Here is a 25186-nt window from a genome sequence, read left to right as displayed (position 1 = left end):
TTTTTGTGAGAAAGCTCAGTATGAGTTCTGTCATTAGTTAGAGAATCACTACTTTAAGTGAAGCATAACAGGAGAATGTAAAAATACCCATAACCTATTACTCACTTCATTCTCTTTTGCCATGTCACTGAACATAAGTAGTGCCTCTGCTGCAGCAAGAGCAAAAATCAGATTCTTGTGAACAGTTGTCCTTTCTGATATTGGAACCCTGAAAATAAAAATGAGTTTTAAAGATGCTGATGTATAAATAAACACTAATAAAGCTCTCAAACATATTGGACCTATCATCTATAGCTTAACCAATATTTTCCTATGCTTACCTTTTTGAGGGTGAACGAATATTGTTTATATTTATTTTGTCATTTAACAGTATGGGCATTTTTTAATTCACAAAACTTAAAAATGTGCCAATGTGCAAATTAATGTTTACAATTCTTAATAATAGATATATCATTATCAAGCGGATTACCTGATGACGAGGAAGAGAATAAACGTCACCACAAGAGCACATAATGATATTCCACAGCCAATAAAGGTCAAGGTTCTAAGGATCCACTCTTCTTCTGTACTTCTCTGTGTGTGTATGAAAAGAGTAATCAAGTATATGTAACCTTCCCCTGTGCACCATCATCTAACCTAGAAGACCTAATGAAAAACATATTAAATATAATTGCATGCAGTGATTGCCTTGAATAGTGGCAAAGTATTGAGACTACAGCCACTACCAAGCACATGACCCCTTGAGACTCTAATCACCATATAAACTTTATTCTATCAAAATAATACTTTTATGCATTTTGCAATAATAATATTAATATCTGCAGTACAGGAGTACACAAATGCAGTCTTTAAAGACTAATAGTGCATATTTTACCACTGCTGCTACTTTTATAAACTAATAGAATTAGCTGCAATGAAAAGTAGAATACTCCTCCAGGGGACAAGAAGGGGATGTCTCCATATGGCAAATGTGAGCACCAACTAAGAGTAGACCAGGGAGGACAAATCTGCTGCTGGACCTGTCATAAGATGACTCCAGAGAAACTACCCCATCAGTACACAGAGGAAAATGTTAAACTAGAATGCCCTACTGCTTGCAATCAAGCAATGAAGCAACTAAGTGTAATAAATCTGTTCTCAAAAAGAGAAGATGTGGGGATTGACTGTCCTATTAGACAATGATACTTTGATGACCAAGAGATTTAGTGACAGGTTCACAAATGATGACATTGTCAGAAGCATTGTTCTAGGAAAATTGTCCAAAACAAGAAAATGAGCCCAGATACACCCATGGATCTTCCAGATAGCTACCAATGAACTCCCCATAATGGTAGCCAGGATTACCTAGGTAAAAGTTGAGCTGTGAGGGCATGATCTCAACCAAAAGGGTGCTGTGATCACACGTGCGCCCTGAAGGGGACCACAGCCGGCTCTGTGAATATCATCCAGGGGTTAGGGCTAAGATGCCAAAGGGGCTCCCTGGACACTTAGGCAAAAGTTGGCATTGTCAGGGTTCCCTGTCAGGAAGTGGTTGTGGTGCTACCTAATCAGGAGCTTGTACTTGATGAACCTTTGCCCTCGGAGGGCAGTTTGATTAAATTTGTTGCCATCATGCAGTAGGTCAACAAGGTATGGAAATAGTGAGGATGCAAAACAATACAAGTCTCCCACTCAGTGTGCTTCCTGGGAAGATGATGACCAAACTGGCCCTATCTAAAGGTATGGTTACCTTCCGAGGCTGGACACATAGAGCTTCAAGTGGCTGTGGCAAAAGTGAATGTGACTCCTTGGTTGGCAGTGGTGAACAGGAAAGGACAGAGAAGCAATTACTAGCGCTCCTACAACTAACTGCTCAGTTGGAAGCAGGATTGCCTATTGGATAAGTAGTCAAGGGTGTTCTCTCAAAATGACTACAATTTGCACTGTAGTGATAGGATTATACATAAGATTTTCACAGGAAAGAATCCTTTGACCTGGGAGCGATATGGAAAAATCCCTCCACATCTCTACCAGGACATCAAGCTGATGCTAGAACAGATAATTTAATAAGGATTAATGAAAGAGAGTAAGCGCCCCTTGGGCAACTCCCTCATTGTTGTGAGGAACAAAGATGGCACCCTCTGCTTTTGTGTAGACTATAGGTGTCTAAATGTTGTTTTCACAAAGAGTTACTCTCCCATAGCTTGAAAGAATTCCTTGATGCTCTACGACAGGTTAAATTCTTCTCCATGCTCAATCACAGTAGGTTCTAGCAAACTCCAGTCACTGAGGTTGACCGCACAAATACTCCCATGGGGTTGTACCAGTTCAATAGTATACCTTTCAGGCACAACAATGCTCCCAGCATATTCCTGAAAACATGGAGCTTAAGGAGTATCCTGATTGGAGCTTTCGGCTTTGCTGAGTACCTCACATGGTCCAAGTTCAGGCTCTGGACAAAAACAATCTGTTGGTATATTTAAAAACAGCTAAACTTAGTGCTCTGTAACAGTGTTGGGTGGCTCCCTGGCAATATTTGACTTCTTCTTGCATTATCTCCCTGGAGAGGGCACCAAGGTAAGCAGATACACTATCACAATACCCATTAGCTAGACCTCACCAAGATGTGGATGATATAGCTAAAGAGGTTGAAATCCTCAACTTAGCAGATGGAAAGCTTAAAAGTAAGCCTTAGGTGATCCTTATCCAGTTACTGAAAGAGTATATTTAGGCAGATGTGTATACAACTGATGTGTATACACAAAGGGGTTTTTGAAAAACCTGTCCAAGCTTGTGAGACATAAATGTCTTCTCCAATGGAGGTATACTAGGGCTGGTCTCCTGTTCTTCCACTATTACTTCAAGGATCCCCAGAAGCCATGGCTTCTAACAATAATACACAGACTAATGCTCACCCAGCTTAGGTCCACCATCAGCTGACATGTTTGAAGGTAAAAAAGGGTCACGTCTTACCCTGAGGCGCTTCCATGAATCTAACTTTTGGCTGTACAGTTTGCAAAGGATCAATCTGTCAGGTCAACAAACCTTCCATGAATGGCAGGTTCAAGTGGGGTGGAGTGTAACAGATTGTCCACACACATGTGGGTTCAGGCACCTTTGCCAATAACTTCATGGGTCCCTGTACATTCCAATTTTCAGTATCAATTTCAGGTTTTCACTTCGGGAGGTGCTCAGAGAGGTCACACCTAATCAGGCAGGTAGTTGGGCAAGTGATCTGCTGCCAGTTAAGTGACCCTCTGCCATCGTGGGCATGCAGAAGACCAAATTGCATGCATCTTTATCAGAAGACCCAGCTATCATTTGGAGTACCCTAATTACTACTCTGATTCCAGTGGGGTAGCTTCTTGTCCCTAGAACCTTGCTTTCAAAGTTAGCCTGGACTCCAGGGAGACAGTTTACTAGGGAAACCACAAGTTGGTTGGTACTGTTGTTGTGGATTAACTACTTGTATACTCAAATGCTAAACAGTTTTATTGACTGTAGTATAATGCTATCTAGTGGCCATTTTTAGTAACTGCATGTTATTCTTTTTAAGCCCCAAAATCATTGTTGTGTTCAATCAAAATGCCTATGTAGGGTTTATAGCCGATTCTGTAGAACGTATTGAAATTATCGAGCTTTGCCATTCTGTGTCTGTCAGTATTATTGTGTATAGTAAAATTTTTAGTTATAGTAAATTTTAAGATACAACTACTACCTGTGTTGTTTTAAGAAGCAAAGTTTGACCTCAAAAAGGTGGAAGACACACAATATTCTCTGGGATATCTAACAGCAGTGTTAAAATGATGAGGAGGCATTTAGTCTTTTTCAAGTTTTGTAGTATGGCTGAAGAGTAAGTTATCTTTTTTTTCACCTGAACATCATACACTTGCAACAGGATAGCAAAATTTGTGGTGTGATTACAAAAACATAAGGTTGCATCATCAAGGGTACTTTTGATGGCACACCCAGCAGTAGACCAACTTCCTCCGTGTTCATTCCTAAAGACAAATAAAAAAAAAAAAAAAAATATATATATATATATATATGTTTTAGTAAGGTGTAAACAGTTTAGTGCACCATTGTCTTAATACAGTGAGTTAGAAGATCACTCCTGACGAGAATGTAGATAATGATTAAAAGTACAAAAGAGAAGATTTCCCATAACTTATCTATTGGCATTGTGGCTCTATGGCTAGCAAAGGTCAAACAGAACACTGTGCTTGCAAGAGTTTCAGTGGAAACCCATGCAAGCAGTAGGGTTGCAATTCATGAAAACAGCATCAATTAATAAAGGGCTTACTAAGTGATCTGGACAAAAATCATGTGAACAGGCCTGCAGAACAGTAATAAATTCTTTTAGTGAGAGCTTTTTTGCTACAATTTATACACCATTTTCAAAAATTGCAGAATGCCCATTTGTCAGAAGCCCTTTTTAAGGTGTCTCCAGACAGTACCACCTATCAGGAGTCTGGCTACAGCAGTTTGTGCAGTTTTGGGCAGTGCCTATAAGTTCTTGTTCAAAAGTATAAATTATTCAAAAGAGCCAGTTTTGATACATTTTCCCTTCTCTTTACTTCAAGTTCAAGAGTCAGAATGATATCCAACTTATGCTAGAACAAAAATGTTCAAAACAGTATACTGAGCTAGCAACTCAAAAGTAAAATAGTGTTCATCCATAGTATCCAAAATCTTCAATCTACATACAATTTAATACGGTTTAAATCTCCCGAATGAAAAGTACACAAAATATTTCAGAATCAACAGTTGAATAGAGTATGGAAGGTGCACTTAGCAGCCTGGTGATTCAAACCTTTTATGTGGGATGTAGGAAGTAATGGATTAATATGTCACTGCAACTATAATAAAACCTCCAGGGTTAAAGTTTTCATTTTATAATATTTATTTTTATCCTTGGTGTTTGTGGTACCGGCATCGGTTTCTATGGTGGTGTGCTTGCTAAAGATACAACATTACCTCTTAGAAATAGGAGAGTGTTTGTGAGTACTTCAACTATTAATAAATACTTCACCTTTTTTTAACTACAGACATAATTTATGGTATTGTTTTTTTCTATCTAATACCTATTTATTATCTAATATGTTTGGCTATGATCTCTGTTATTCCTGAAGAAGCAGCCATGTTGATGCGAAACGTGTCAAATGAGTCTTTCCCCCTTCTGTGTAGAAAGAAGCCCCATAAAGCCAATCTCCAGAGGGGTGATATCCATCTTTAAAATTTCTTGTACTTTGGTATATACATTGAGACCAATCCACTTTATAGAAACATGATATTATGCCTAATTAATTTTACCAAGTGTTTGTGTCTGTTTTGATATATTTATTTGTAAAATAAAATGTGTTAATTGATTTTAGCTGTTGTGCCCTTGAAAGTCCTAGGTTCTGGAACTCTCTTGTCCAAATAAAACTTTTTCTCTGATATATGCTTGGACGTGGCTTCTAAATATTCTTTAGTTGGTGTTGAACATTAGGGGCTCTACTAATTCTATTACTTTTAGTATAAGGCCTATCATACTATGTAAATTCAGAGCCTACTGAAAAAACTGTCTGGTATTTTGGGCAAAATTTCCCCTAAAACCTTATCACTTAATTAAATATGCCATGTTTTTTGAAAATGTTCTTAATACTTGATGGAAAAATCTACTTCACATCCAAAGATTCCTTTCCTTTTAGTAATTGGTCCTTCATTATTACAGAAATCTTCTGTATAATGTTTTTCAAAACACCTTTTTCAACAAATTTCTCCTTAATATTTGCATATTTTGATTGATAATCAATTATTTAGCACAGTTTCTCCTTATCTTCATAAACTGGAAAATCTTTTTTCCATGATGGATGATGACTACTAGACATGGGTATATAGCTTTTTTATCTTAGATAGGATTTAAATAAATATGAATTAGGTAAATTAAAAAACATTTAATGTTTTAGTAAAAGGTGCTTTAATCCAAAATAATTAATAATTTTAGTGTTATACTTTATTGTTAATTTAATATTTTTTTTAAATATTTCTGATTTATTTCATTTCTCAATTTAATAAGTAATTCCAAATTTCCCTTTCCATATAACCAAAATGTCATCTGCAAAGCAACCTAGGGGTTCCACCATCACTAATAAAAACATGAGCCTCCTCCCATTTATCCATAAACAAATTGGCAAAATAGGCCCCCATAGCAACACCATTTACTTGTTTAAAAAAGTATTATTAAACCAAAAATAATTATGTTAAGAAGCAAACTGTTGACAATTTAAAATAAAATAAATCTGTTTCACCTTCAAGTGAGATTGCATAAGAAAATATTGTGCTGAATAAAAACAATGTTGATATGAAATAATTGTATAAAGTGAGGTGTTATCTGCTGTTACAAAAAAATGTCAGAATAATTCATAGATGAATTACATGTTTATTGTCTTTCACATAGGAAGGGAGGAAGACAAATTACCTAAAATTGTAAACATGTGTCAATATATTGACCGACTCTTGCCATAAGACTTTCAATTCCACTGATAATTGCTTGGCCAGGAAGATTATTTTGATCTGTATGGATTTGAGTAGATAATACATGATAGGTATTCTAGGGGCTGTGTGTAAAAAATAATCTAACTACTTTTTACATAAGTATGCTATGCTGGAACAAGACAGGGTACCAGGTTTCTTTCTGCCACTGTTTTTGATGAAAACGAAAAAAAAAAGACAGTAAACTTAATACCAGTTGTGGATCTGAAGGCTATAAACAGAAAGTTTAAAGTATGAAGATTCCAAAAGTCCTGTGTTATTTCAAAATGCAACTGCATGTTTTCTTTGGACCTGGCAGATGCATACTTATGTGTGCCAATTTATCTGCATTTTTTAAGCATCTATGCTTCTCTGTACCAGGTAATCCCTTCCATTTTTATCTTTATGCACTTCTGACTGCAAACGTTCCCAGACAGTTTCCAAAGTGTTGCTACCAGTCATTGCACTTTGTTGAAAGAAAGGATTGTATGTGTTTCTTTATCTGAATTATATTCTGGTAAAAGCTTGTCAGTGTCAAACTTTATTGGAACATTGGGAGTTCTTAACTTATATTATCCAAGATTTCAGCTGGTTCTTAATTGGATGTAAACAGGAACATTTTGGAGCTTACTCCAGAGAAGGCAGCAGTCTCAGTTTGTAAGGCTGATCAGACCATTTTCTTCCACTATCCAAATTGTGTAGTGGGCCCAATGGAAGTTGAGAGCCTACTTTTATGCTTTCTGAGATAGTGGAAATTAAGTTTGCCATACCAGACTATCACATTGACTTGAGATAACCAACACCAAAGGGGCTAAGACTGCAAAATCAATTTATTCAAATTTTCACATGCTGTTTTCCTAATTCAGCAGGTAATGATGCTGCATCCTCAACAGGGTGGGGTGTCTACTTCAATATTATACTGAACCAGGAACACCTAACTCGTTACAATGGGAATGTAATATCCAAAATATTGGAAGCCAGAATTCCAGATGCTAAAGGCCTTTCAACTCACTGTTGAGCGGTGCTCAGTAGTGTTACAAATGGATAATAGAATGGCAGTGTCTTATGTTCACTGTTAGGAAATAATAGAATGTTTGTTCCTAAAGAGACCAGAGACTGCCACTTTTAATCTGTGGAGAACATCTGTGGATGTTGTGGACAGCCCACAACTAGCAGCAAGAAAGAGTAAAAGCCTCTGACCCCCCTCCCCTAATAATTAGTAACAATACTAATTTCAGGGTCTTTGCAATTAACCTAAATTTGTGAATAGCATTAAAAAAACACTATTTCCAACAATAGTTTAACAAGTATTTAAGGAAAAACTACATGCTTTTCATTTCTATGCTCATCCCTAATCTAAAGCAGCCTTTCCATTTTGTATTGCACACAATGCTAGTATGCAGGTGAACTATACAATGTTAGATTATATATAAATATAGAATTTGGGGTTACATTTTCTTAGCATCAAAGGGGCAAGTGGTTTAGCAGTTCAGGGACTGGACAGAACATTTACATGTAGAACAGACTGTTGGAGAATGCTACTAACTATCCATTTTTTTCTGTCTGAAGAAAATTTAAAGTAGATGAAAATTATATATGATATATAAAAAAAATTAGACCAAGGAACAGTAAATTTAATGGAACATTCCCAAAAAAACTTACCTGATGTTAAAATCCCAAAAGGCACAGATAGGTATCTGGTTTACCTTCATAGCTTCATTCTGTAGGACAATGTAATGTGACTTTAGTTACCAATGCTGCTTCCACCATATTTTATAATTTTTGATAGTTCCAACCTTGCAGGAAAGGTCTGTGGTACATCTGCAAACATGCCCCCTTCCCAAAAATAAGTTATAAAAAGCAGGTAGTTTTTTTCATGAACAACCCCAATGCTAAGAAAAACAGTACTTTCCTTTAACAGTGACAGTTTGAATGCTCTCAAAGTTGACAGAAAATGCCTCTTCCACAGAACCTGTCCTCCATATAATTGTGAAAGTTTGCAGGAAGGCTTATAACTTGGAAGTCCCTTTTAAAAAGGGGCCACAAATATGGAATGAGTACAGGGGTACATCTGAACCTTTTACACATAAGCAGAAAGGGTTATCAAAAATGTAAATGATTACTGACAGAATAAAAATATTATATTTAAATAAAAACACAAAACATGCTTGCCAATTTAATAAAAAAATGATGTCCCATAAGTATGTCAGTATTATCATGCAGCCATGTAAACTTAAAGTATGGTAATCACAAAACGGGACAACCCAATAACCTTTACTTTAACATGAGCACTGTATATTACAAAAATAATATAATACAAATTAATATTGCAGCAGTTAAAGCATCCATAATCCTTAATGAAGTAACTAACCACATTTAATCATAATTTTGACAATACTTAGGATTTTCTATACTGTTATTACAGCAGGAAATCTGTCAGTTAGCAGTGGTAATGCGATGGTAAATATCAGTGTGACTGACTAGGGTTTATTTAATAATTTTAAATTATTGATGTGGATTTACTTCTAAAGCATAAATAAAAAAGTTTAAAAAAACTGGTATGGTAAAAAATTGGCAGATACAGATACCAGTCCAAATCATCCATCTGCATAAAATCCAACCAAAAATGTGGTAATATTGAAAAGGCCAAATGTAAGTAGAACTTAAGGCAATAGGCGACAGTTACCTTTTTCCTTGCCTTGTTGCTGCTATAGGCCTTTTGTGTAGGCTTCATGTTTTGTGTGTCTGTTATTTAATCCCACGCTGTGAAAATCAGTATACTTACCCTTATTTTTTTTTTGTGCCGGAGGTAATACTTTACAGATGTGCTCATTTCTTCCTCTACAGATAGTACAGTTGAAGATATAATAGACGATCCTAGGTAAGTGCTTACATGCCTGCAGAATGAGAAAGAGTTTACAATCGTTGATCGCAGTATTGGGATCTTAGATGGTACCTACCCAATTCTCTCTAAAAATGTTTTTTTTCTACATTTATTAGTATATACTCTAATTAGAGTGCTTGTCAAAAGGACATTTGTAAGCATGCATTTTATACAGACACACAGCTAATCAAATTCACTTAATTTACCCATTAGCAGCAAGTGTGGTCATCTCTATTGTTGGTCGAACAGCTGAGTGTTTGATTTGGCAGCTTTTTTATCGAACGGCCTGATATTTTGCGGGTGATCGATCGCCAAATTCGAACACCATTAAAGTCCATGGGGGGGATTTTTTTGGGACTGTGTAGAACTGCAAAAGCAATCACGGGAGCGGAGCTGACAGCTCCCCTGATTGCTTTTGCAGCCCTAGCGTAACTGTAGTATGTGCCCCAGGATCTTAGTGGATTCTCAGGGCTGCAATCCCTGGGAATCCTCCTGTTTGCGATCCCTGGGCACTAGAGGCAATTAACCTCTAGTGCCCGGGGATCAGAGTGGAACTGCAGATGAACTCTCAATTGATGAACTCTCAAGTTTTTCCATTGAGGGTTCATCTGGAGTCCCTGCTGAATGAAAGCACTCCGTGCCTCCTATCAGCTGTGACCGCAAGTTCCCACGCTCCTCGGACTGTACTTATCAATGATAAGTACAGCCTGGTGACCATGGGAACTGAATTCAGATGAACTCTCAATGGAGAAACTATTTTTTTTAACATATTTTTAAACACAAATTCGCAAAGTCGAATTCCGTGTTTTTCGGGTCGGGTCTTTCGGGTCGGGTCTGCCTGAATTTGAAATGCCATTTTCAAGCCAAATATAGGGACAACCTGAATTCGAACACCAACACTAGTCATCTCGATAAATGCAGACATAGGGGACTGCACGAGACAGACTTTTTCTCCAAAAAGAACAGGGAGCAATGGCAGCATAGCTCAGGTTTGCAAAGTTGCATCTGAACAAAAACATCTGAACAAGATCTAGGTAATGAGGTATTTGACCATAATGCACAGCATATCAGCACAAACATCTTATACAATCTGGAATAGAAACAAACTGTACTTTTTAGGTATCAAGGTTCAGAAACAAATCTATTTTCATAAAAAAAACATTTACATTTATTGAATAATTCCATTAAAAAATAATTACAGTAAAAAAAAACAGTAAAAAAATCCCCAAAAAACAAAAACATGAAAGCTTTCAATGCATATAATCACAATTATAATTCAACAAGTTTAACTGATCAATGTCTGTTTCTTCATTTAATTAATTTAAAAAAAGCAGCAGACACTAGCATTTCGGATAAAGCTGGGAGATGCTGTTTTTTTTCACTTAAGATGTTGGGTTTGCTGTTTTACTAAGGAGGTGAGTTCATCTCTATTTCAGGAGCACTGATGTTGGTGTGGGATTGTTGTGTATGGTGTTGGTAAACATGTTATAATTTTGTTTGTGGTTTGTAAGGTAGCTCTGATTGAATTTTTCGGGTATATTTGTATTATGTTCCACAATTAAGATGTTTCTTAAGTGTTTTTTATTTTGATTTTGGATGTGGAACACCTTTATGAGTTTATCATCACTGGGGATATAAAATAGAGACATACGAAGAATGTTGTGAATAAATACATTTCTAAAGACTTTTCTTTTGCGTTAAAATAGGTTGTTTTATTTTTTTAATCTTTTAATACTTTAACTTCCAATGGTTGGACAAATACCAAGCTAATGTAGTAAGATAGGTATCCGCATACCTAATATGAAATTGAGGGAAATCTATTTTGGTTGAATTCTAGAAAAGTTTTGTTGAATTCAAACATTGTTTCTTAATAGAAGTAGTTCTGATGGTCTCCTCTTCTGGGAGAACCTTCTGCTGCCACTCATTTTGTGGGGCCGTCCAACTGTCCTATGAAGGTATCGCATACACAGGAGTCATTGACTAGTTTGGGTTCAGTAGGTGCTTTGAAAAAATAATTTATGTTTTTACTGTAAAATTGTAAATATATGTTGATATTGGTATTGTAAATCTCAATCAATTCCTGAATTCCTAAAATGCATTGAATATTGATATTGTAGCCATTGAAAGCTTTTTATGTGTTGTTTTTACTGTTGTATTGAATTATTCAATAAATATATACATATTTTTTGAACTTTGATGTCTAAAAAGTATGATTTGTTTATTTTTTTGTATTTTGCAACTGTTAGGATGTGGCATCTCCATGATTTATAAACTTCATTGAAGAAAATTTCTGGTTTTGATCTCATACAATCTTTCAAGAATGGTGGGAGTGGTGATCATTTGGGCTTGTTTGCAGCCACAGGTCCTAAAGTCAAATGTGAGGTTATCTTTGCGACAGCTAAAGGGTTGGTCAAAAATAAGTCATGCTACAGAACAAAGAACCTAAACACACCAGAAAATCTACAAAACATAGGCTGAAAAAGAAAAGGATTAGGGTGTTACAAAGAGCCAGTAATGTGGAGACAACAACCTGATAAAAATGCTGGGGCAGGATAGAATACACGTACTCCTGACCCATTCACTATGTATCTTACATGCTCCTGACCCTTGTACTCTGCATGTTACAAATATATGACCACTGCATTTTGTGCATTACATACTCCTTGTCCCTGCACTCTGTGCATCAGGCTGTACATTAGTAGTATTCCTGACCAGCGTACACTGCTCTGTGTTATATTTTTATACACTTTAGTATTTTGTTGCCTTTCATTTAGTCTAACTATAACCCTGCAAAGTGTAAATTGTTAACACTTGCAAACTACAAACTTTACTTTACAGGTATTCTTGCTCTTCAGTGTTAAAAAAAATAAGCAATCTACAGCAGATTGTATTTAACATACTACTAATCACAAATTTGACAACTGGGTGGCAATCAGGCAGGTATAAATAGTTATTGCATCATCCTTTCTGCAATAATGCCCTGCCTGAAACTGCCTACAAAATGAAACATTTTTAAACTGCATCTTTACAATCTCCAGAACCATTGCAGAGAAATTACTACAAATGATTTATGAATTTTTGTTTTTGTTTATTTATGCTTATTTATTTTATCCATCTCCCTTCTAAATTTTAAAGACAAAGCTAAGATAATACTAAGCTTTCAGATAATATTAGTAGCCGCACCATGTTCCATTAAAAAAAATACATCTTTCCATATGATGGCTATTCTCTATTCTTTGGCCACATCAATTACAGGATAATACAGGCTTTTGTGAAACATTCCCTTTAATTTACATTGAACATTTACCTTCCTCTGTTTCAACCCCAGAGGCAAATTATAGGGGTCATGTCTTTGGGAAAGCAACCATTACTTGAAATTGCCTTTAAGTTCCTTTAGATCAGCAGAATACATCCAACTGCTGAAAATATGTTTTTGCCCTTGAGGTAGGACTGTTTCTAAACCACCTTTAACTTGCATAAACACAAAACATACTTTGTCATTGCTTTTTATTAACATGTACTAGATAAATAATATTGATATAAATTTTTACAATTTTTGCAATGTTGTTAAGCTGAAAAGTTAAGCTTCATAGGGATCTGCTTCTCATAGTAGCTTAATTACTTAGTTTAAACAAAATGATTGAAATGTTAGCACTGTTAGCTAGAATATATTTTCAGAAATATTGTTATGATGTTGCTTCTCTAACAATGAACTTTACAATGTATATTTAAGGTGATTTTGCAAAACTGAGATTGTCCTTATCCTCTATTTTGCAGTATCACTATGCCCCCAAGTGTCCGGAGCCTGTGCTGCATTAATAATTATAAAATATCATTTTACCACCACAGTGTTGCGTTTATTGCAATGAAATTAACCATATGTTAAGGAAAATATTGTAGATTAATCTACAAAATGTTTCAAAATATATATTTTAACACGAGAGTATGGAGTAGAGGTAGCTGCACAATCTGCAGAATTAATTCAATAATAGTGTATTATTAGAACAGATGTATTTATTTACTGTATATATATATATATATATATATATAAATATATATACATATATATATTATTTTATTTTTACCCTGTTATTTACTAACGATGGTACAGAAGGCAGGATGACAAATGATGGGGAGTCTGTAGTGTTAGAGGTGAGGGTTTCTATGAAATGATATCAGGGATATGTGAATGAACCTGATTCTCTTGGGGTGAATGTTTATTTCTTAATATTTATGTCCATTACCATATATTATTTTATTTATTAAGTCATGTCACTAAGTGATGTCACTTGCTGCACCTTGAATTTAGAGGTGGATATTTTAGTTTACCCATTACCCATTGGATCAGTGGTTACAAATATTGGGTCCATAGTACTGTCAAAAAAAATGCTAATTAATTAAACATTTTGGTAAAATATTAACTAGGCTGCTGACAGCGCAAGCAGCAACAAGACAAGTGACAGAGACCCATTATACAGTTGTTCAATGATAACTCATTTGAGTTTATTCTATTTTTTCCAAAAAAAAAGAAGCATTTAAAGAAATATTTCTTAAACAACCAGCAAAATACTAGTTGTGCAATGTCAGAAGGGCTGCTGTGACTTATGTGGTTCTTGCTTGAAACACACGGAGTAAAAATAAAATATTTGCCTTTTAAAGATTTTCTTTGTCACTAATAATAAGCATAAAACTAACAGTATCCATTGTTTTGTTAACCCCTTTGTGTGTAAAGGCACTTGTCTAACATGCATATGTGCTGCCAAACCAAGGCACCTTGGCATGTTCTGGGTCGCCTACCTGGTGCCTTAGATTTAGAAACAGGGCTGTATTAAAAATAATTCCAGGCTTAGATTCAGTCCTGCACAGTCTAAAATACTCCTTTTCACCCCCTTACTGAAACTCCTTACTCTGATTTTACTGCACATTTTGGGCTTCTCCCAGAGTGCATTAGAACAGTGGTCACCAACCTTTCGGACCTCAGAGACTACTAAATTCATTTAAACCCCGCGGACCATGAATATGAATATTTTCAAAAAGATAAATACATTTGTAAAATAATGATCTTCCTAATGGTGCCTTACAAGGACTGTGCAGGCTCTGATTCATTGATCATCTCACTGTTAAGTGAAGTAATACTATTGTTACTATTATCATTAGTTGCATTACTTTTGGTATCACTAAAAAAATGCAAAATATTCATTTGCTTTTTCTTGAACATTATGAGTTTATTTAATTTGAATCTAAGACCAAACAAGAAATAATAATTATCAAAGTCAAACTATTTGATGCCATTAAATATAAGTGAAAGGAGATACACAGGTAAGGTCCATACTTACCTAGTAGAGCATCTGAGAAATAAAGAAATAAAAATAAAACATCGGATGAGAATCCATATTCGCGGAGCTGGGTGACTGTTGTAATAGTCCAAACAATACTGTAGTGTACGGCTCGGCAACAGTTGCCTCATACAACTTAGAACTACAATGACCACCCTTGTTTTTCTGTCTCTAGTACAGTTTATGAATTTAATGCAATATAAAAGGCAAACATTGTCATTCAGAATATAAGAGATTATTAGGATAATATTTTTGTTTTAATATTGATTATTGAATATTGAAAACATAAAAAATGCAAAGAATGTCCAAATTTTTCGGTGGACCACCAAAATTTTCCCACGGACCACTAGTGGTCCACAGACAACCACTGCATTAGATGCACCACTATTTAATGTACATCACTGTGTAATAAGTTGGCGCTAGATAAATACTGTTTATTATTAATATTAATATTATTATTAATAATAATTATAATAATAATAATAATAATGATACTAAAATGCAGCAAATCTAGAAATGGTCTTTATTTTTGTTCTTTTGGTTTCAGTTCTTTCAACGACAGAGGGATTATAATACATAACATAACTAAATCCGCAACACTTTGTAAATCAGGGCTAGGAGTGCTTCAAGAAGTACTCAGTGAGGGTGTTGTGGTGTACAGTGTCTATCCCACCACTCATGATCTGCCTGCATTGTATAGAGAAGCACAAAAATTGAAAGCCATATCATTAGTATGTTGACGAGAAGGGAAAGTATGAACCTGGCAAGGCAAAATTAAACAGATTAAACTTCAGTTTTAACTATTACAGGCAACATACATCATATCCACAATGGATTTTCCGTTTTTAGACAAGCTGTTGTGAGCTGTAACTTTTTATATCTGCTTCTTATAGCCAGGGCTACTTCATTACTCTTCTGTTAGATACAGAACCTACAGTTTCTTTCCTACTTGTAAAACAGTAAATCTAGCTGAAGTACTTTGTTAATGCAATACTTATTGTACCTACTCTGCAATTGGTCAGTTATCCAAGATACCTTATTCTTGTGTTTGGTTGCCTCCAACTGTCTGTAAAAATTCAATCAACTAGTGTACAAGCTGAATTCTACTTTGTAAAGAAATAAGCAGCTCTACACGACAGGAATATTTTTGTAGCATTACATCTACAAATAATGGATGTTCTTTTCACTATAACTCCAGTTTACTATACAAATCTATGCAACCTGTGTCAATAGTTTTATTACTCATGAACTCTCACTTTGGTTGTGCAAAGAATTTTGTACACAAAATTAAAACGTGTTGAGATTTGTCACTGGGATACTGTCTAGATTTTTGGAATGCAGTCACTTTCCCACTTTCTCCACACACTCCAACCCAGTAAGGGCATCTTCAGATCTTTGACTTCTATGTGTAGGAAAGAGTAGGGGGTGGGGGAGGGGGGCTGTTGGGCAACACACTCTCTAAACAATTTACACACTCCTGCAGACTCCACCCCCAACCTATTTCCCTGTATAACTCTCTGTCTGGGAATCTGACTTAGGGATCAGACTATCACCGAAAGAGAGGAACCTGTTCTGGGCCCACAAGGATACCAAGAATCGAGCTTCAAGATAGTGTCTAGTGGTATCACACACCTAAGAACCTTTATAAGCACCTTCCAAACCTATCAGATCGCTGTTGGCGATGTCCGACAGTGGTGGGTTCTTTGCTACATATTTTTTGGTAATGCCCTCGTCTGCAAAATTTTTGGTCAACAGTCAGACGCTTTTTTAACAGATGACGGATATACCAATTCCAGATTACCCTGCCGTCTTTATCTTGCAATAATTCCTTCTCCCAGAAAAATTCCTTCTCTAGAGAAAATTCTTTAATACTTGGTTTTACTGGTCTCAGTTTAAGTCAAATGTGTTAAATATGGCTGCTACCTTGACTAGATATATCCATATACTTTTGTTACCCAAACATGGGGCTATGCTTTTAACGTGATAGGAAGCCCTACCCTGAAAGTGAGGCCCAACACATTCTCTGTCCTGCACTCCAATAGTAGCCAATTTTTCCTTTGGAACTGCCACCAAACTTTCACCACTCATAAAGACATAACTGTCTTTATACTGATGTTATCACAACGTACAAGACTATGGTATGTTATTTACTGAATGTTTTAAAAAAAAATTTTCAGATTTAAAATCAGTGTGTCAGAAATCAAGATACCCTTCTTCATAAGGGATGGTATTTCCCTACTAGAACAAGAAATAATTGAAAAAAATTGCTTCAACGATAGTCAGCCATCATATGTACATCCCATCTACCCTGATACCCCTGATATAGTCCTTCCATGACCTTCAAATCTTGGTGGAATCGTTCACCTTGCTCATCACTGACTGCACCAAGATTTTCCAGGAAGTTAAAAAGATGGATAAGCAAAAATTGCACCTTGATGCTCATATTGGAACCAAGCATTTTGTAGCTCTCCTAGAGTTTGTGGACAATTTCTGTGTAATTATTTGCTTGTGTGTTTCCAAGAAAGCCCTTGACAGTGGCTTTGAATGATAACCAAGCATTCTTTTCGACTTCTGACATTGTCCTGATAAAATATTATTCTTTGATGACCTGACGAATCTGTGGACCATCAAACACACTGGCCTTTATTTTTTCAAATGACAGGCTAGGAAATGCCAAAATCAGGTACTTGAAACAGTCTCCTTCAGTTGGCAAAGCTTTAACGAATTACTTCATCAGACCAAGTTTCATGTGCAGAGGCAGGAATATAATATTCTTTCTAACAACAAGTGGCTCATGTAGAATGTTTGGATCACCTGGGTTTTAGGGCAGACCTTGGAGGCCAATTCCTTTTCACCCAATGCCTTTCATGAGCTCTGCTGTCCCACATGCACAGATAACAGGGATACTTGGTGTATCCGCGTTGCTGACCAAGAAGGAAGCATATCATTTTAAGGTCAACACACATGACCCAATTGTGTAATTATATTGCAACTCAATTACTTTATTTATGTCTGCATATTCTTCACAAAGGTAAACTGAATGGCCAATTGGGACTGACCCAAATATATTGCCATTGTGAAGGAGGACACACTTTAAGCTCCACTTTGAGCTATCAATGAATAGTGGCCATTCAGTTATAGATTGGAATTCTCAATTCCTTCATTAGACCAGGTATGTTATGGCAATACACAAAGCCACTGTCAGTTCTAAAGTACTGCAGAAATGCAATTTCTTTGGCTCGAAAGTACGATACCTTCGTTCCTTTTTCACGTAAGTTCTTCTCACACAGCCTTTATGCTAGGAGTTCTGAAGCCTTCTTCAATAGTACCAAATCACGTGCCAAATCATTCAACTCATGCTGATAAAATCCCTTACGAACCGAGTTCTCTTCAATTTCAAACTCTTCATCATTGTTGTCACACAGTTTATCACCATATTTATGTTCTTCAAGAGAGGGTAGTGAAAAGAAAACCAACACTGGGATTTTATCTGTATGAGCCACTGGGTGTATAGCCAATGTTTGAATAGGATACTCTTACACTGTTACATTTTTTTTTTCTTGTTATATCCTTAAGTTTTCACTTTATAAAAGTATAGTCACTGAAATGATCCCCTGGCTCGCACCAAACCATAGGTACACCAAATGGCATCTTATCATGTGTTCCTTTTGTCCACATCTGTAAACCCTCGACACACCTTATGAGGGGCCCAAGACTTATAGAGCAGCGCACAACCTTTGACCACACTGTCTTGCGTGTAAATGAATTGCCTATTCAAATCAATGTTACAGTAATCGCATTAATATAAACAGTAGAGAAAGAAAACTAACTGCACTTTTACAATCAGCATACCCATTTTAGTGTAAATAGGCTTAAAAATTGAAGTCAACAAAAAATGTGTTCAAAATTGTTCCCCAGTGTTATAGGAGTATGTGTGACATATTTTGATTGCTACTTTTGAAAAAAAATATTGTATGTATGTATATGGTGTTTTTTTATAATAAAAATATGTTCTTAGCTTGTCGAAATGTCTTCCTGAAGAAGTGGTCAAGTGCCACGAAACACGTCGACAATACAGCATTGTAATCAATTTGTTAACTAAGTCCCACTATCTTTGTAAATTCAAAAAATATATTATTTATATTTGTAATGTGGCATATTTTGTAAGTAATGTACAGGATATCATTGTTTTTGTTCTTGCAGTGCACAACACAATATGCAATAGATAGTTACATAGTTACATAGTAGGTTAGGTTGAAAAAAGACATAAGTCCATCAAGTTTAACCACTAGGGAAATAAACATATCCCAAATATAAAACCCTAAAGGACATAGTTGGTCCAGAGGAAGGCAAAAAAATCCCTGGTACAATTTGCTTCAACAGGGGAAAAAATTCCTTCCTGATTCCATGAGGCAATTGGATGTTCCCTGGATCAACAGTCACTGGTATTTTAAAGCCTTAGGACCCAGTTATATTCTGTGCTTCTAGAAAAACATCTAGCTTTTTCTTAAAGCTATCTATAGTATTGCTGAAACTACTTCCCGAGGGAGCCGATTCCACATTTTCACAGACCTTACAATGAAGAATCCCTTTCTTATCCAGAGCTTAAACTTCTTTTCCTCCAGATGCAAAGAGTGCCCTCTTGTTCTTTGTAATGATGTCAAAGTGAATAATGGGGAAAAGAGTTCTCTATATGAACCATTGAAATATTTATACAGGATGATCATTTCACCCCCAAACGTCTCTTCTCAAGGGAGAAAAGATTCAGTTCAGCTAATCTCTCCTCATAGCTGAGCTCCTCCATTCCTTTTATTAATTTAGTTGCCCTTCTCCGCACTCTCTCCAGTTCAACAATGTCCGTTTTGTGAACTGGTGCCCAAAACTGGACTGCATATTCCAGATGTGGTCTGACCAATGCATTGTACATGGGCGGGATAATGTCTCCATCTCTGCAGTCTATTCCTCTTTTAATACAAGAAAGTACTTTACTAACTTTAGATATTGCAGCTTGGCATTGCATGCTGTTATTAAGTCTATGATCTACCAGAACCCCCAGATCCTTTTTCATTTCTGACTCCCCCAAATGTATTCCACCTAGACAGTATGAAGCATGCATGTTGTTAGCTCCCAAGTGCATAATTTTACATTTATCTATATTAAATGTTATTTGCCACTTGGCTGCCCAATCTAACAGTACATCCAGGTCTGTTTGTAGATTATAGACATTCCATATGGACTTTATTCTATTACATAGTTTGGTGTCATCTGCAAACACAGAAATGGTACTCTTAATCCCAAACTCTATTTCATTTATAAAGATGTTAAACAGTAAAGGTCCTAACACTGAACCCTGGGGTACACCATTTATAAACTTAGACCATTCAGAGTATGAATCATTAATTACAACTCTCTGAATGCAATCTTTAAGCCAGTTCTCTATCCATTTACAAATTGACTTTTCTAAACCTATCAACCCTAACTTGTATATTAACCGTCTGTGGGGTACAGTGTCAAATGCTTTAGCAAAGTCCAAGTACACTATATCAACTGCTATTCCACTATCTACCTGTTTACTTACTTCCTCATAAAAAGAGAGTAAATTGGTTTGACAACTTCTGTCTTTCTTAAAGCCTGATTCTGACTATCACTTATAATATTATTTTCTAGCAGAAACTCCTCTATGTGGTTCTTTATCAAACTCTTCAAGACCTTTTCAACTATGGACGTTAAACTAATGGGTCTGTAGTTACCTGGTAATGACTTTGCCCCCTTTTTGAAGATAGGAACCACATTGGCCTTACGCCAACCCATTGGTACCTTACCAGTGACTAAAGAGTCTCTAAAAATTAGAAATAATGGCTTTGAAATAATTGAGCTCAGCTCTTTGAGGACACATGGATGTAATCCATCAGGTCCTGGTGCTTTGTCAACCTTAATTTTTCCCAGCTGTTTCTCAATCATATCAATTCTGAGCCATTGTGATTCATTTAAGGCAGTGGCATTGCTATTATGAATTTGGACTTGAGCTCTGCCATTTTCCTTTGTGTACACAGAGCTAAAAAAAAGTGTTTAGTAAATCTACCTTGTCTTTATCCCCAGTTACCAACCCAGTGACATCCTTTACGAGGCCTACATGCTCAGATCTGATCGTTTTGCAATTAATATATTTGAAAACATTTACCTTACTTTCCTTTGCAATCTGTCTTTCATTTTCAAGTTTTGCACATTTTATCTCCTTTTTACATCTTTTGTTATATTCTTTATAGGTTTCAAATGATAACGGTGATGGTTCATTTTATATTTTTAGAATGCTCTTTACTTGTTCCTTATGGCTTTTTTAACATCAGCTGTGAGCCACATAGGTTTTAATTTTAGCCTCTTAAACTTATTACCCATTGGAATATAATTTTCAGTTTGCTTTTGTAGAACAGACTTGAAACATTCCCATTTCTGTTCTGTGTTCTTTGAGGACAATATTGTCTCCCAGTCCAAGTCACAGAGAGCAGCCCCTAAAAATGGAACATTTGCTCTTAAAATTAAATGTTTTTATCTTTCCTGTTTTTGCTTCCTGTTTACAATTTACATTAAATGAAATCATATTATGGCCACTGCTACCCAGATTCTCTTTTATTTGCACATGTGTTATAAGCTCTGCATTGTTAGAAAGAACTAGGTCCAGTAGAGTATCATTTCTATTTGAGGCTTCTATAAACTCTACTATAACATTATCTTAAATTAAAATAAAAATTAAATTCACAAATTTCCTCCCTTTTGCTGTTCCTTTAGTGCCATTACTCCAGTCAATGTCAGGGTAGTTGAAATCTTCCATGATTAAAACACTTCCACTTTTTGCTGCTTTTTCTATCTGTGCTAGTAGTTGATTTTCTATTTCTTCCTTAGCACTGGGGGGCCAGTTAATTATGTGTTATTCAACCCCACATTCAACTCCACCCATAATGCCTCAACCTCATCGCTTGTTCCATCCACAATTTCTTCTTTCACATTCACTTTTAGATCACTTCTCACATACAGACAGACACCACCACCCTTTCGTTTGACTCTGTCTTTACGAAAGAGAGTATACCCAGGATTATTGACAGCCCAGTCATGTGAAGAACAAAGCCAGGATTCAGCAAAACCAACTATATCATAATTCTCCTCATTTATTAAGGCTTCCAAGCCCCCTATTTTGTTTGCTAGACTTCTAGCATTGGTGAACAGGCTCCTTAAACCTTTGCTACTTTTATTGTTTGCCAAATCCTTTTGTTTTTTAGTACAATTAGTACTGCACAATCCAATGTTTGTTTGTAACATGGGAAGCTCTTTACAATTATGCATAATCCTCCCCCCAACTATCCCCAATCCACCTTCCACTAGTGTCTGACCCCTGACTAACCTTTCTGCCACCTTATTTGACTGTCCCACCCCCCTCTGTCCTAGTTTAAATATCCCTCCACCAATCCCCTGAATCTTTCCCCCAGCACAGCAGACCCCCTTTCATATAGGTGCAAACCATCTCTGGCATACAGGTTGTACCCCAATAAAAAGTCAGCCCAGTGCTCTATGAGCCCAAACCCTTCCCTTCTACACCAGGACTTAAGCCATGCGTTTAGCTGCCTAAGCTCCCTCTGCCTTTCCTGTGTTGCGCATGGCACAGGCAATATTCCAGGGAATAAAGCCTTGGAGGTCCTTTTCTTCAGCTTAAAACCTACTCCCCTAAACTGATTTTTAAGGATCTTCCATCTTCCATCTATATTGTCATTGGTTCAAACATGGACCAAGACATCTAGATCCTGTCCACCCCCTCCCAGTAGTTTGTCCACCCGGTCCACCACATGCTGAGCCCTGGCACCAGGGAGACAGAAAACCATTCAGTTGAAGGCATCCGGGTGACAAATTATTCTATCCGTCCCCCGATCATAGAATCTCCTATGACTACCAAGTGTCTTTTCCTTCCTGCGTTTCTCTCCCCACCACTACTAGATGTGCTGCTCCCCCAGCTGTTAGGGGTAGCAGTAACATCTAGAGTTGCTTCCACTGGGTCTGCCACCTGCACATCTTCACATACCTTTGCAAACATGTTGAGGTGCTCAAACACAGGGCTGGCCTTCCTTTTCTGGGGGCCCCTACCACTCCCTTTAGTTACGTTACGCAACTCCCTACATGTTCATCCTGATAAACCTCTCCATCTTCCACATCTAAGCCAACTGCCTGCTCAGTGAGCAGGAGACCCCTCTCAAGGCGATCCAGTGATTTCAGTGTTGTAATGCACTTCTCCAGCTCTCCAATGCCAGATACCAGAAAGGGGACTTGCTCACATTTGTCACAGCGGTATTCACCTAGGAGCTGTTGCTCCATTTGTGCATTCATTTGACAGACTGTGCATTGAACCAAACCTTCCACCTTGCTACCACTCATTTTCCCTGTTACAATTTTTGTTTACAAGGATTTATAAAAGTTTACCTAAAGTTTGTGGTTACTATAGGGATTCAACTCCTTTTGTTTTCAAACTCCACTTGATTAAAAATCCAATCCAAACAGTGAGCAAGCTCAAAATGAGTGCCCCAGGAACTTAAATCACCCGTGAAGCCTTGACCACTCCACCTTAGAGGTCAGCAAGGAAAAAAAGCTGTTTAAAACAAAACTGACAGTCAAGCAAACACAACCCAACAGTCAAACAGACTCAACTCCCAAATGCATAACATCAATGGCACAATATCAGCCTCCTGTTTTTTCATGATTTTGGTTTGAAGACACCAGCAGGGAAGACAAGACGTTTATTGCTTTTGATTTGGAGGCGTTAATCAAGAGCCCAGAACACAGCCAAATTGACTTAATAAGGTCATAAGATTCAGTAGTGATACTACGAGATTAGTGGGAACCAAAAGAGCACCATCTGCAAAGTGACATAATTTATGGGAAACACCAGCCACCTCTACCTGTCAGGATAAGCATGTATGACATGAGCCAGTGATTCCAATTCCAAGGGGCGAAGAAGGAAAACCTTGCCTGCTGCACCTCTGAAACTCAAAGCATGAAAAATAAAATTTGCGAGGGTAGCTAAATCCTTTCCCTGAGCAGAGACCCAGCAAGTTCATTACAACGATACTCTCGGACTGCCGTGTGTTGGCCTACTTCCCTGATTTCTTTGGAGAGCTTGTTAGTAATCTGTCCGAAACTAGATTGAAGGGCTGATTTCAATATGGCTTTGAATCTGGTCAGAAGCTCTGCATGAGGATCTCACAGATGCAGGGGCATGAGCTCATGTTCTGTATCAAGTTCACTTCCACTCTTCGTAGGTTCAGTGGAAGAGCAGAATCTGCTTCTGGGAGTGGATGCCATTTTAGATGAGCCTCTCCTCAGGGCCTCAGCAATCAGCAGTACCTTCAAATGAGGCTTTTTGCGAGTAAAGGATTTCAGTAATCGGATAAAAATCTGGTACCCAGAACCGAGAGAGGAGTGTAAAAGAAACAAGCAGGATCGAAAGACCTACAGAAATGAATAGTTTACTACCATGAGGAGATTTCGAGCTATCTTACTCACTGTTCACCATGAACAGCCATGCACACATGCCCTCCACTGAGAATTTTAAAAGAAAATGGCCAGAAATTGTATTTGTGAGGACATTTATGCAAACATAACATCTGCTGCTTACTTTCCACAGTGTTCAGCAAAGGAACTTGAGCCATAAAAAGAAGCACAATTTGTTTCATTTAAGTTTGAAACTTTCCAGAAAGAGAAATATTGTGCATTTGGGAATTGTTTTTTTATTCACCCCAAGTAAATGGAGAGATTCAACAAAAGCCTTCAGACAAAATCTCACAGGAAAAACGTAAAAAAAAAAAAAATCTTTTTTGACACAATAAAGACAATATGTGTTAACACCTCTAGTTTGTTGTTACCTGTCTACTTTCTACTCTCTATGTAAGCCTCTTCCTGATTCCTGTTATATTGATATGCTTGAGGATTGAGAGAGTGTACATGTTGGCTACTGGCCTTAGAGTGGACTTAAACTAAAATGTTTACTTTACATAAAAGAGAAGGCAACCTTTTTATGCTAGTAAAAAATTACCTTCATTTTTTTGTGTGGGGGGTTAAAAACCCATTTTTTTTTTTTTTTAAAAGGATTTTTTTTTTTTCAATTTGGGAAAAATGCTGATCTCACGCATATGAAGTTTTAGTTCCCATGTATGTTTAGTTTAGTTCCCTTTAAAAGACTCATAAATACTCTGCGTCTACTTGAACTACTAGACACAACTAATCAGTCCATTTCCAGGAACAAACCCTTTTAGTCCAAGACTCTGCCCCTGATTCATCAATAAAATCCGCGGTCGCTGGAAGCGCGAAAGTACGCGCGGCCAGCGATCGCGGTTTACCGCGGTCCGGACTCGAGTGCGCTCGTACACTCGTCTCCTCACTGCCAGCCGGATTCCTGCCTTCATAATAATGAGCAATAGGGGGCGCGAATCTT

General features: G+C 36.9%; 1 protein-coding gene across 1 annotated transcript in view; it reads right to left on the bottom strand.

Moving 5' to 3' along the window:
• The window catches only part of ADGRD2 (adhesion G protein-coupled receptor D2), a 258692-nt gene that overhangs the window by 165985 nt on the left and 67521 nt on the right, over positions 1-25186 (bottom strand). The window contains exons 7-11 of the mRNA XM_072430618.1: positions 9281-9392; positions 8158-8216; positions 3854-3980; positions 470-573; positions 106-208 (exon numbers count right to left, since the gene is read on the bottom strand). Coding sequence (XP_072286719.1) covers positions 106-208; positions 470-573; positions 3854-3980; positions 8158-8216; positions 9281-9392 — 505 coding nt within the window. The remainder of the gene's footprint in view (positions 1-105; positions 209-469; positions 574-3853; positions 3981-8157; positions 8217-9280; positions 9393-25186) is intronic.

Source organism: Pyxicephalus adspersus, chromosome Z (genome assembly GCF_032062135.1).
Source record: "Pyxicephalus adspersus chromosome Z, UCB_Pads_2.0, whole genome shotgun sequence".
Lineage (NCBI taxonomy): Eukaryota > Metazoa > Chordata > Amphibia > Anura > Pyxicephalidae > Pyxicephalus > Pyxicephalus adspersus.
The sequence above is the reverse complement of the archived record's forward strand: the minus strand, read 5'-3'. Positions and strand labels throughout refer to the sequence as shown.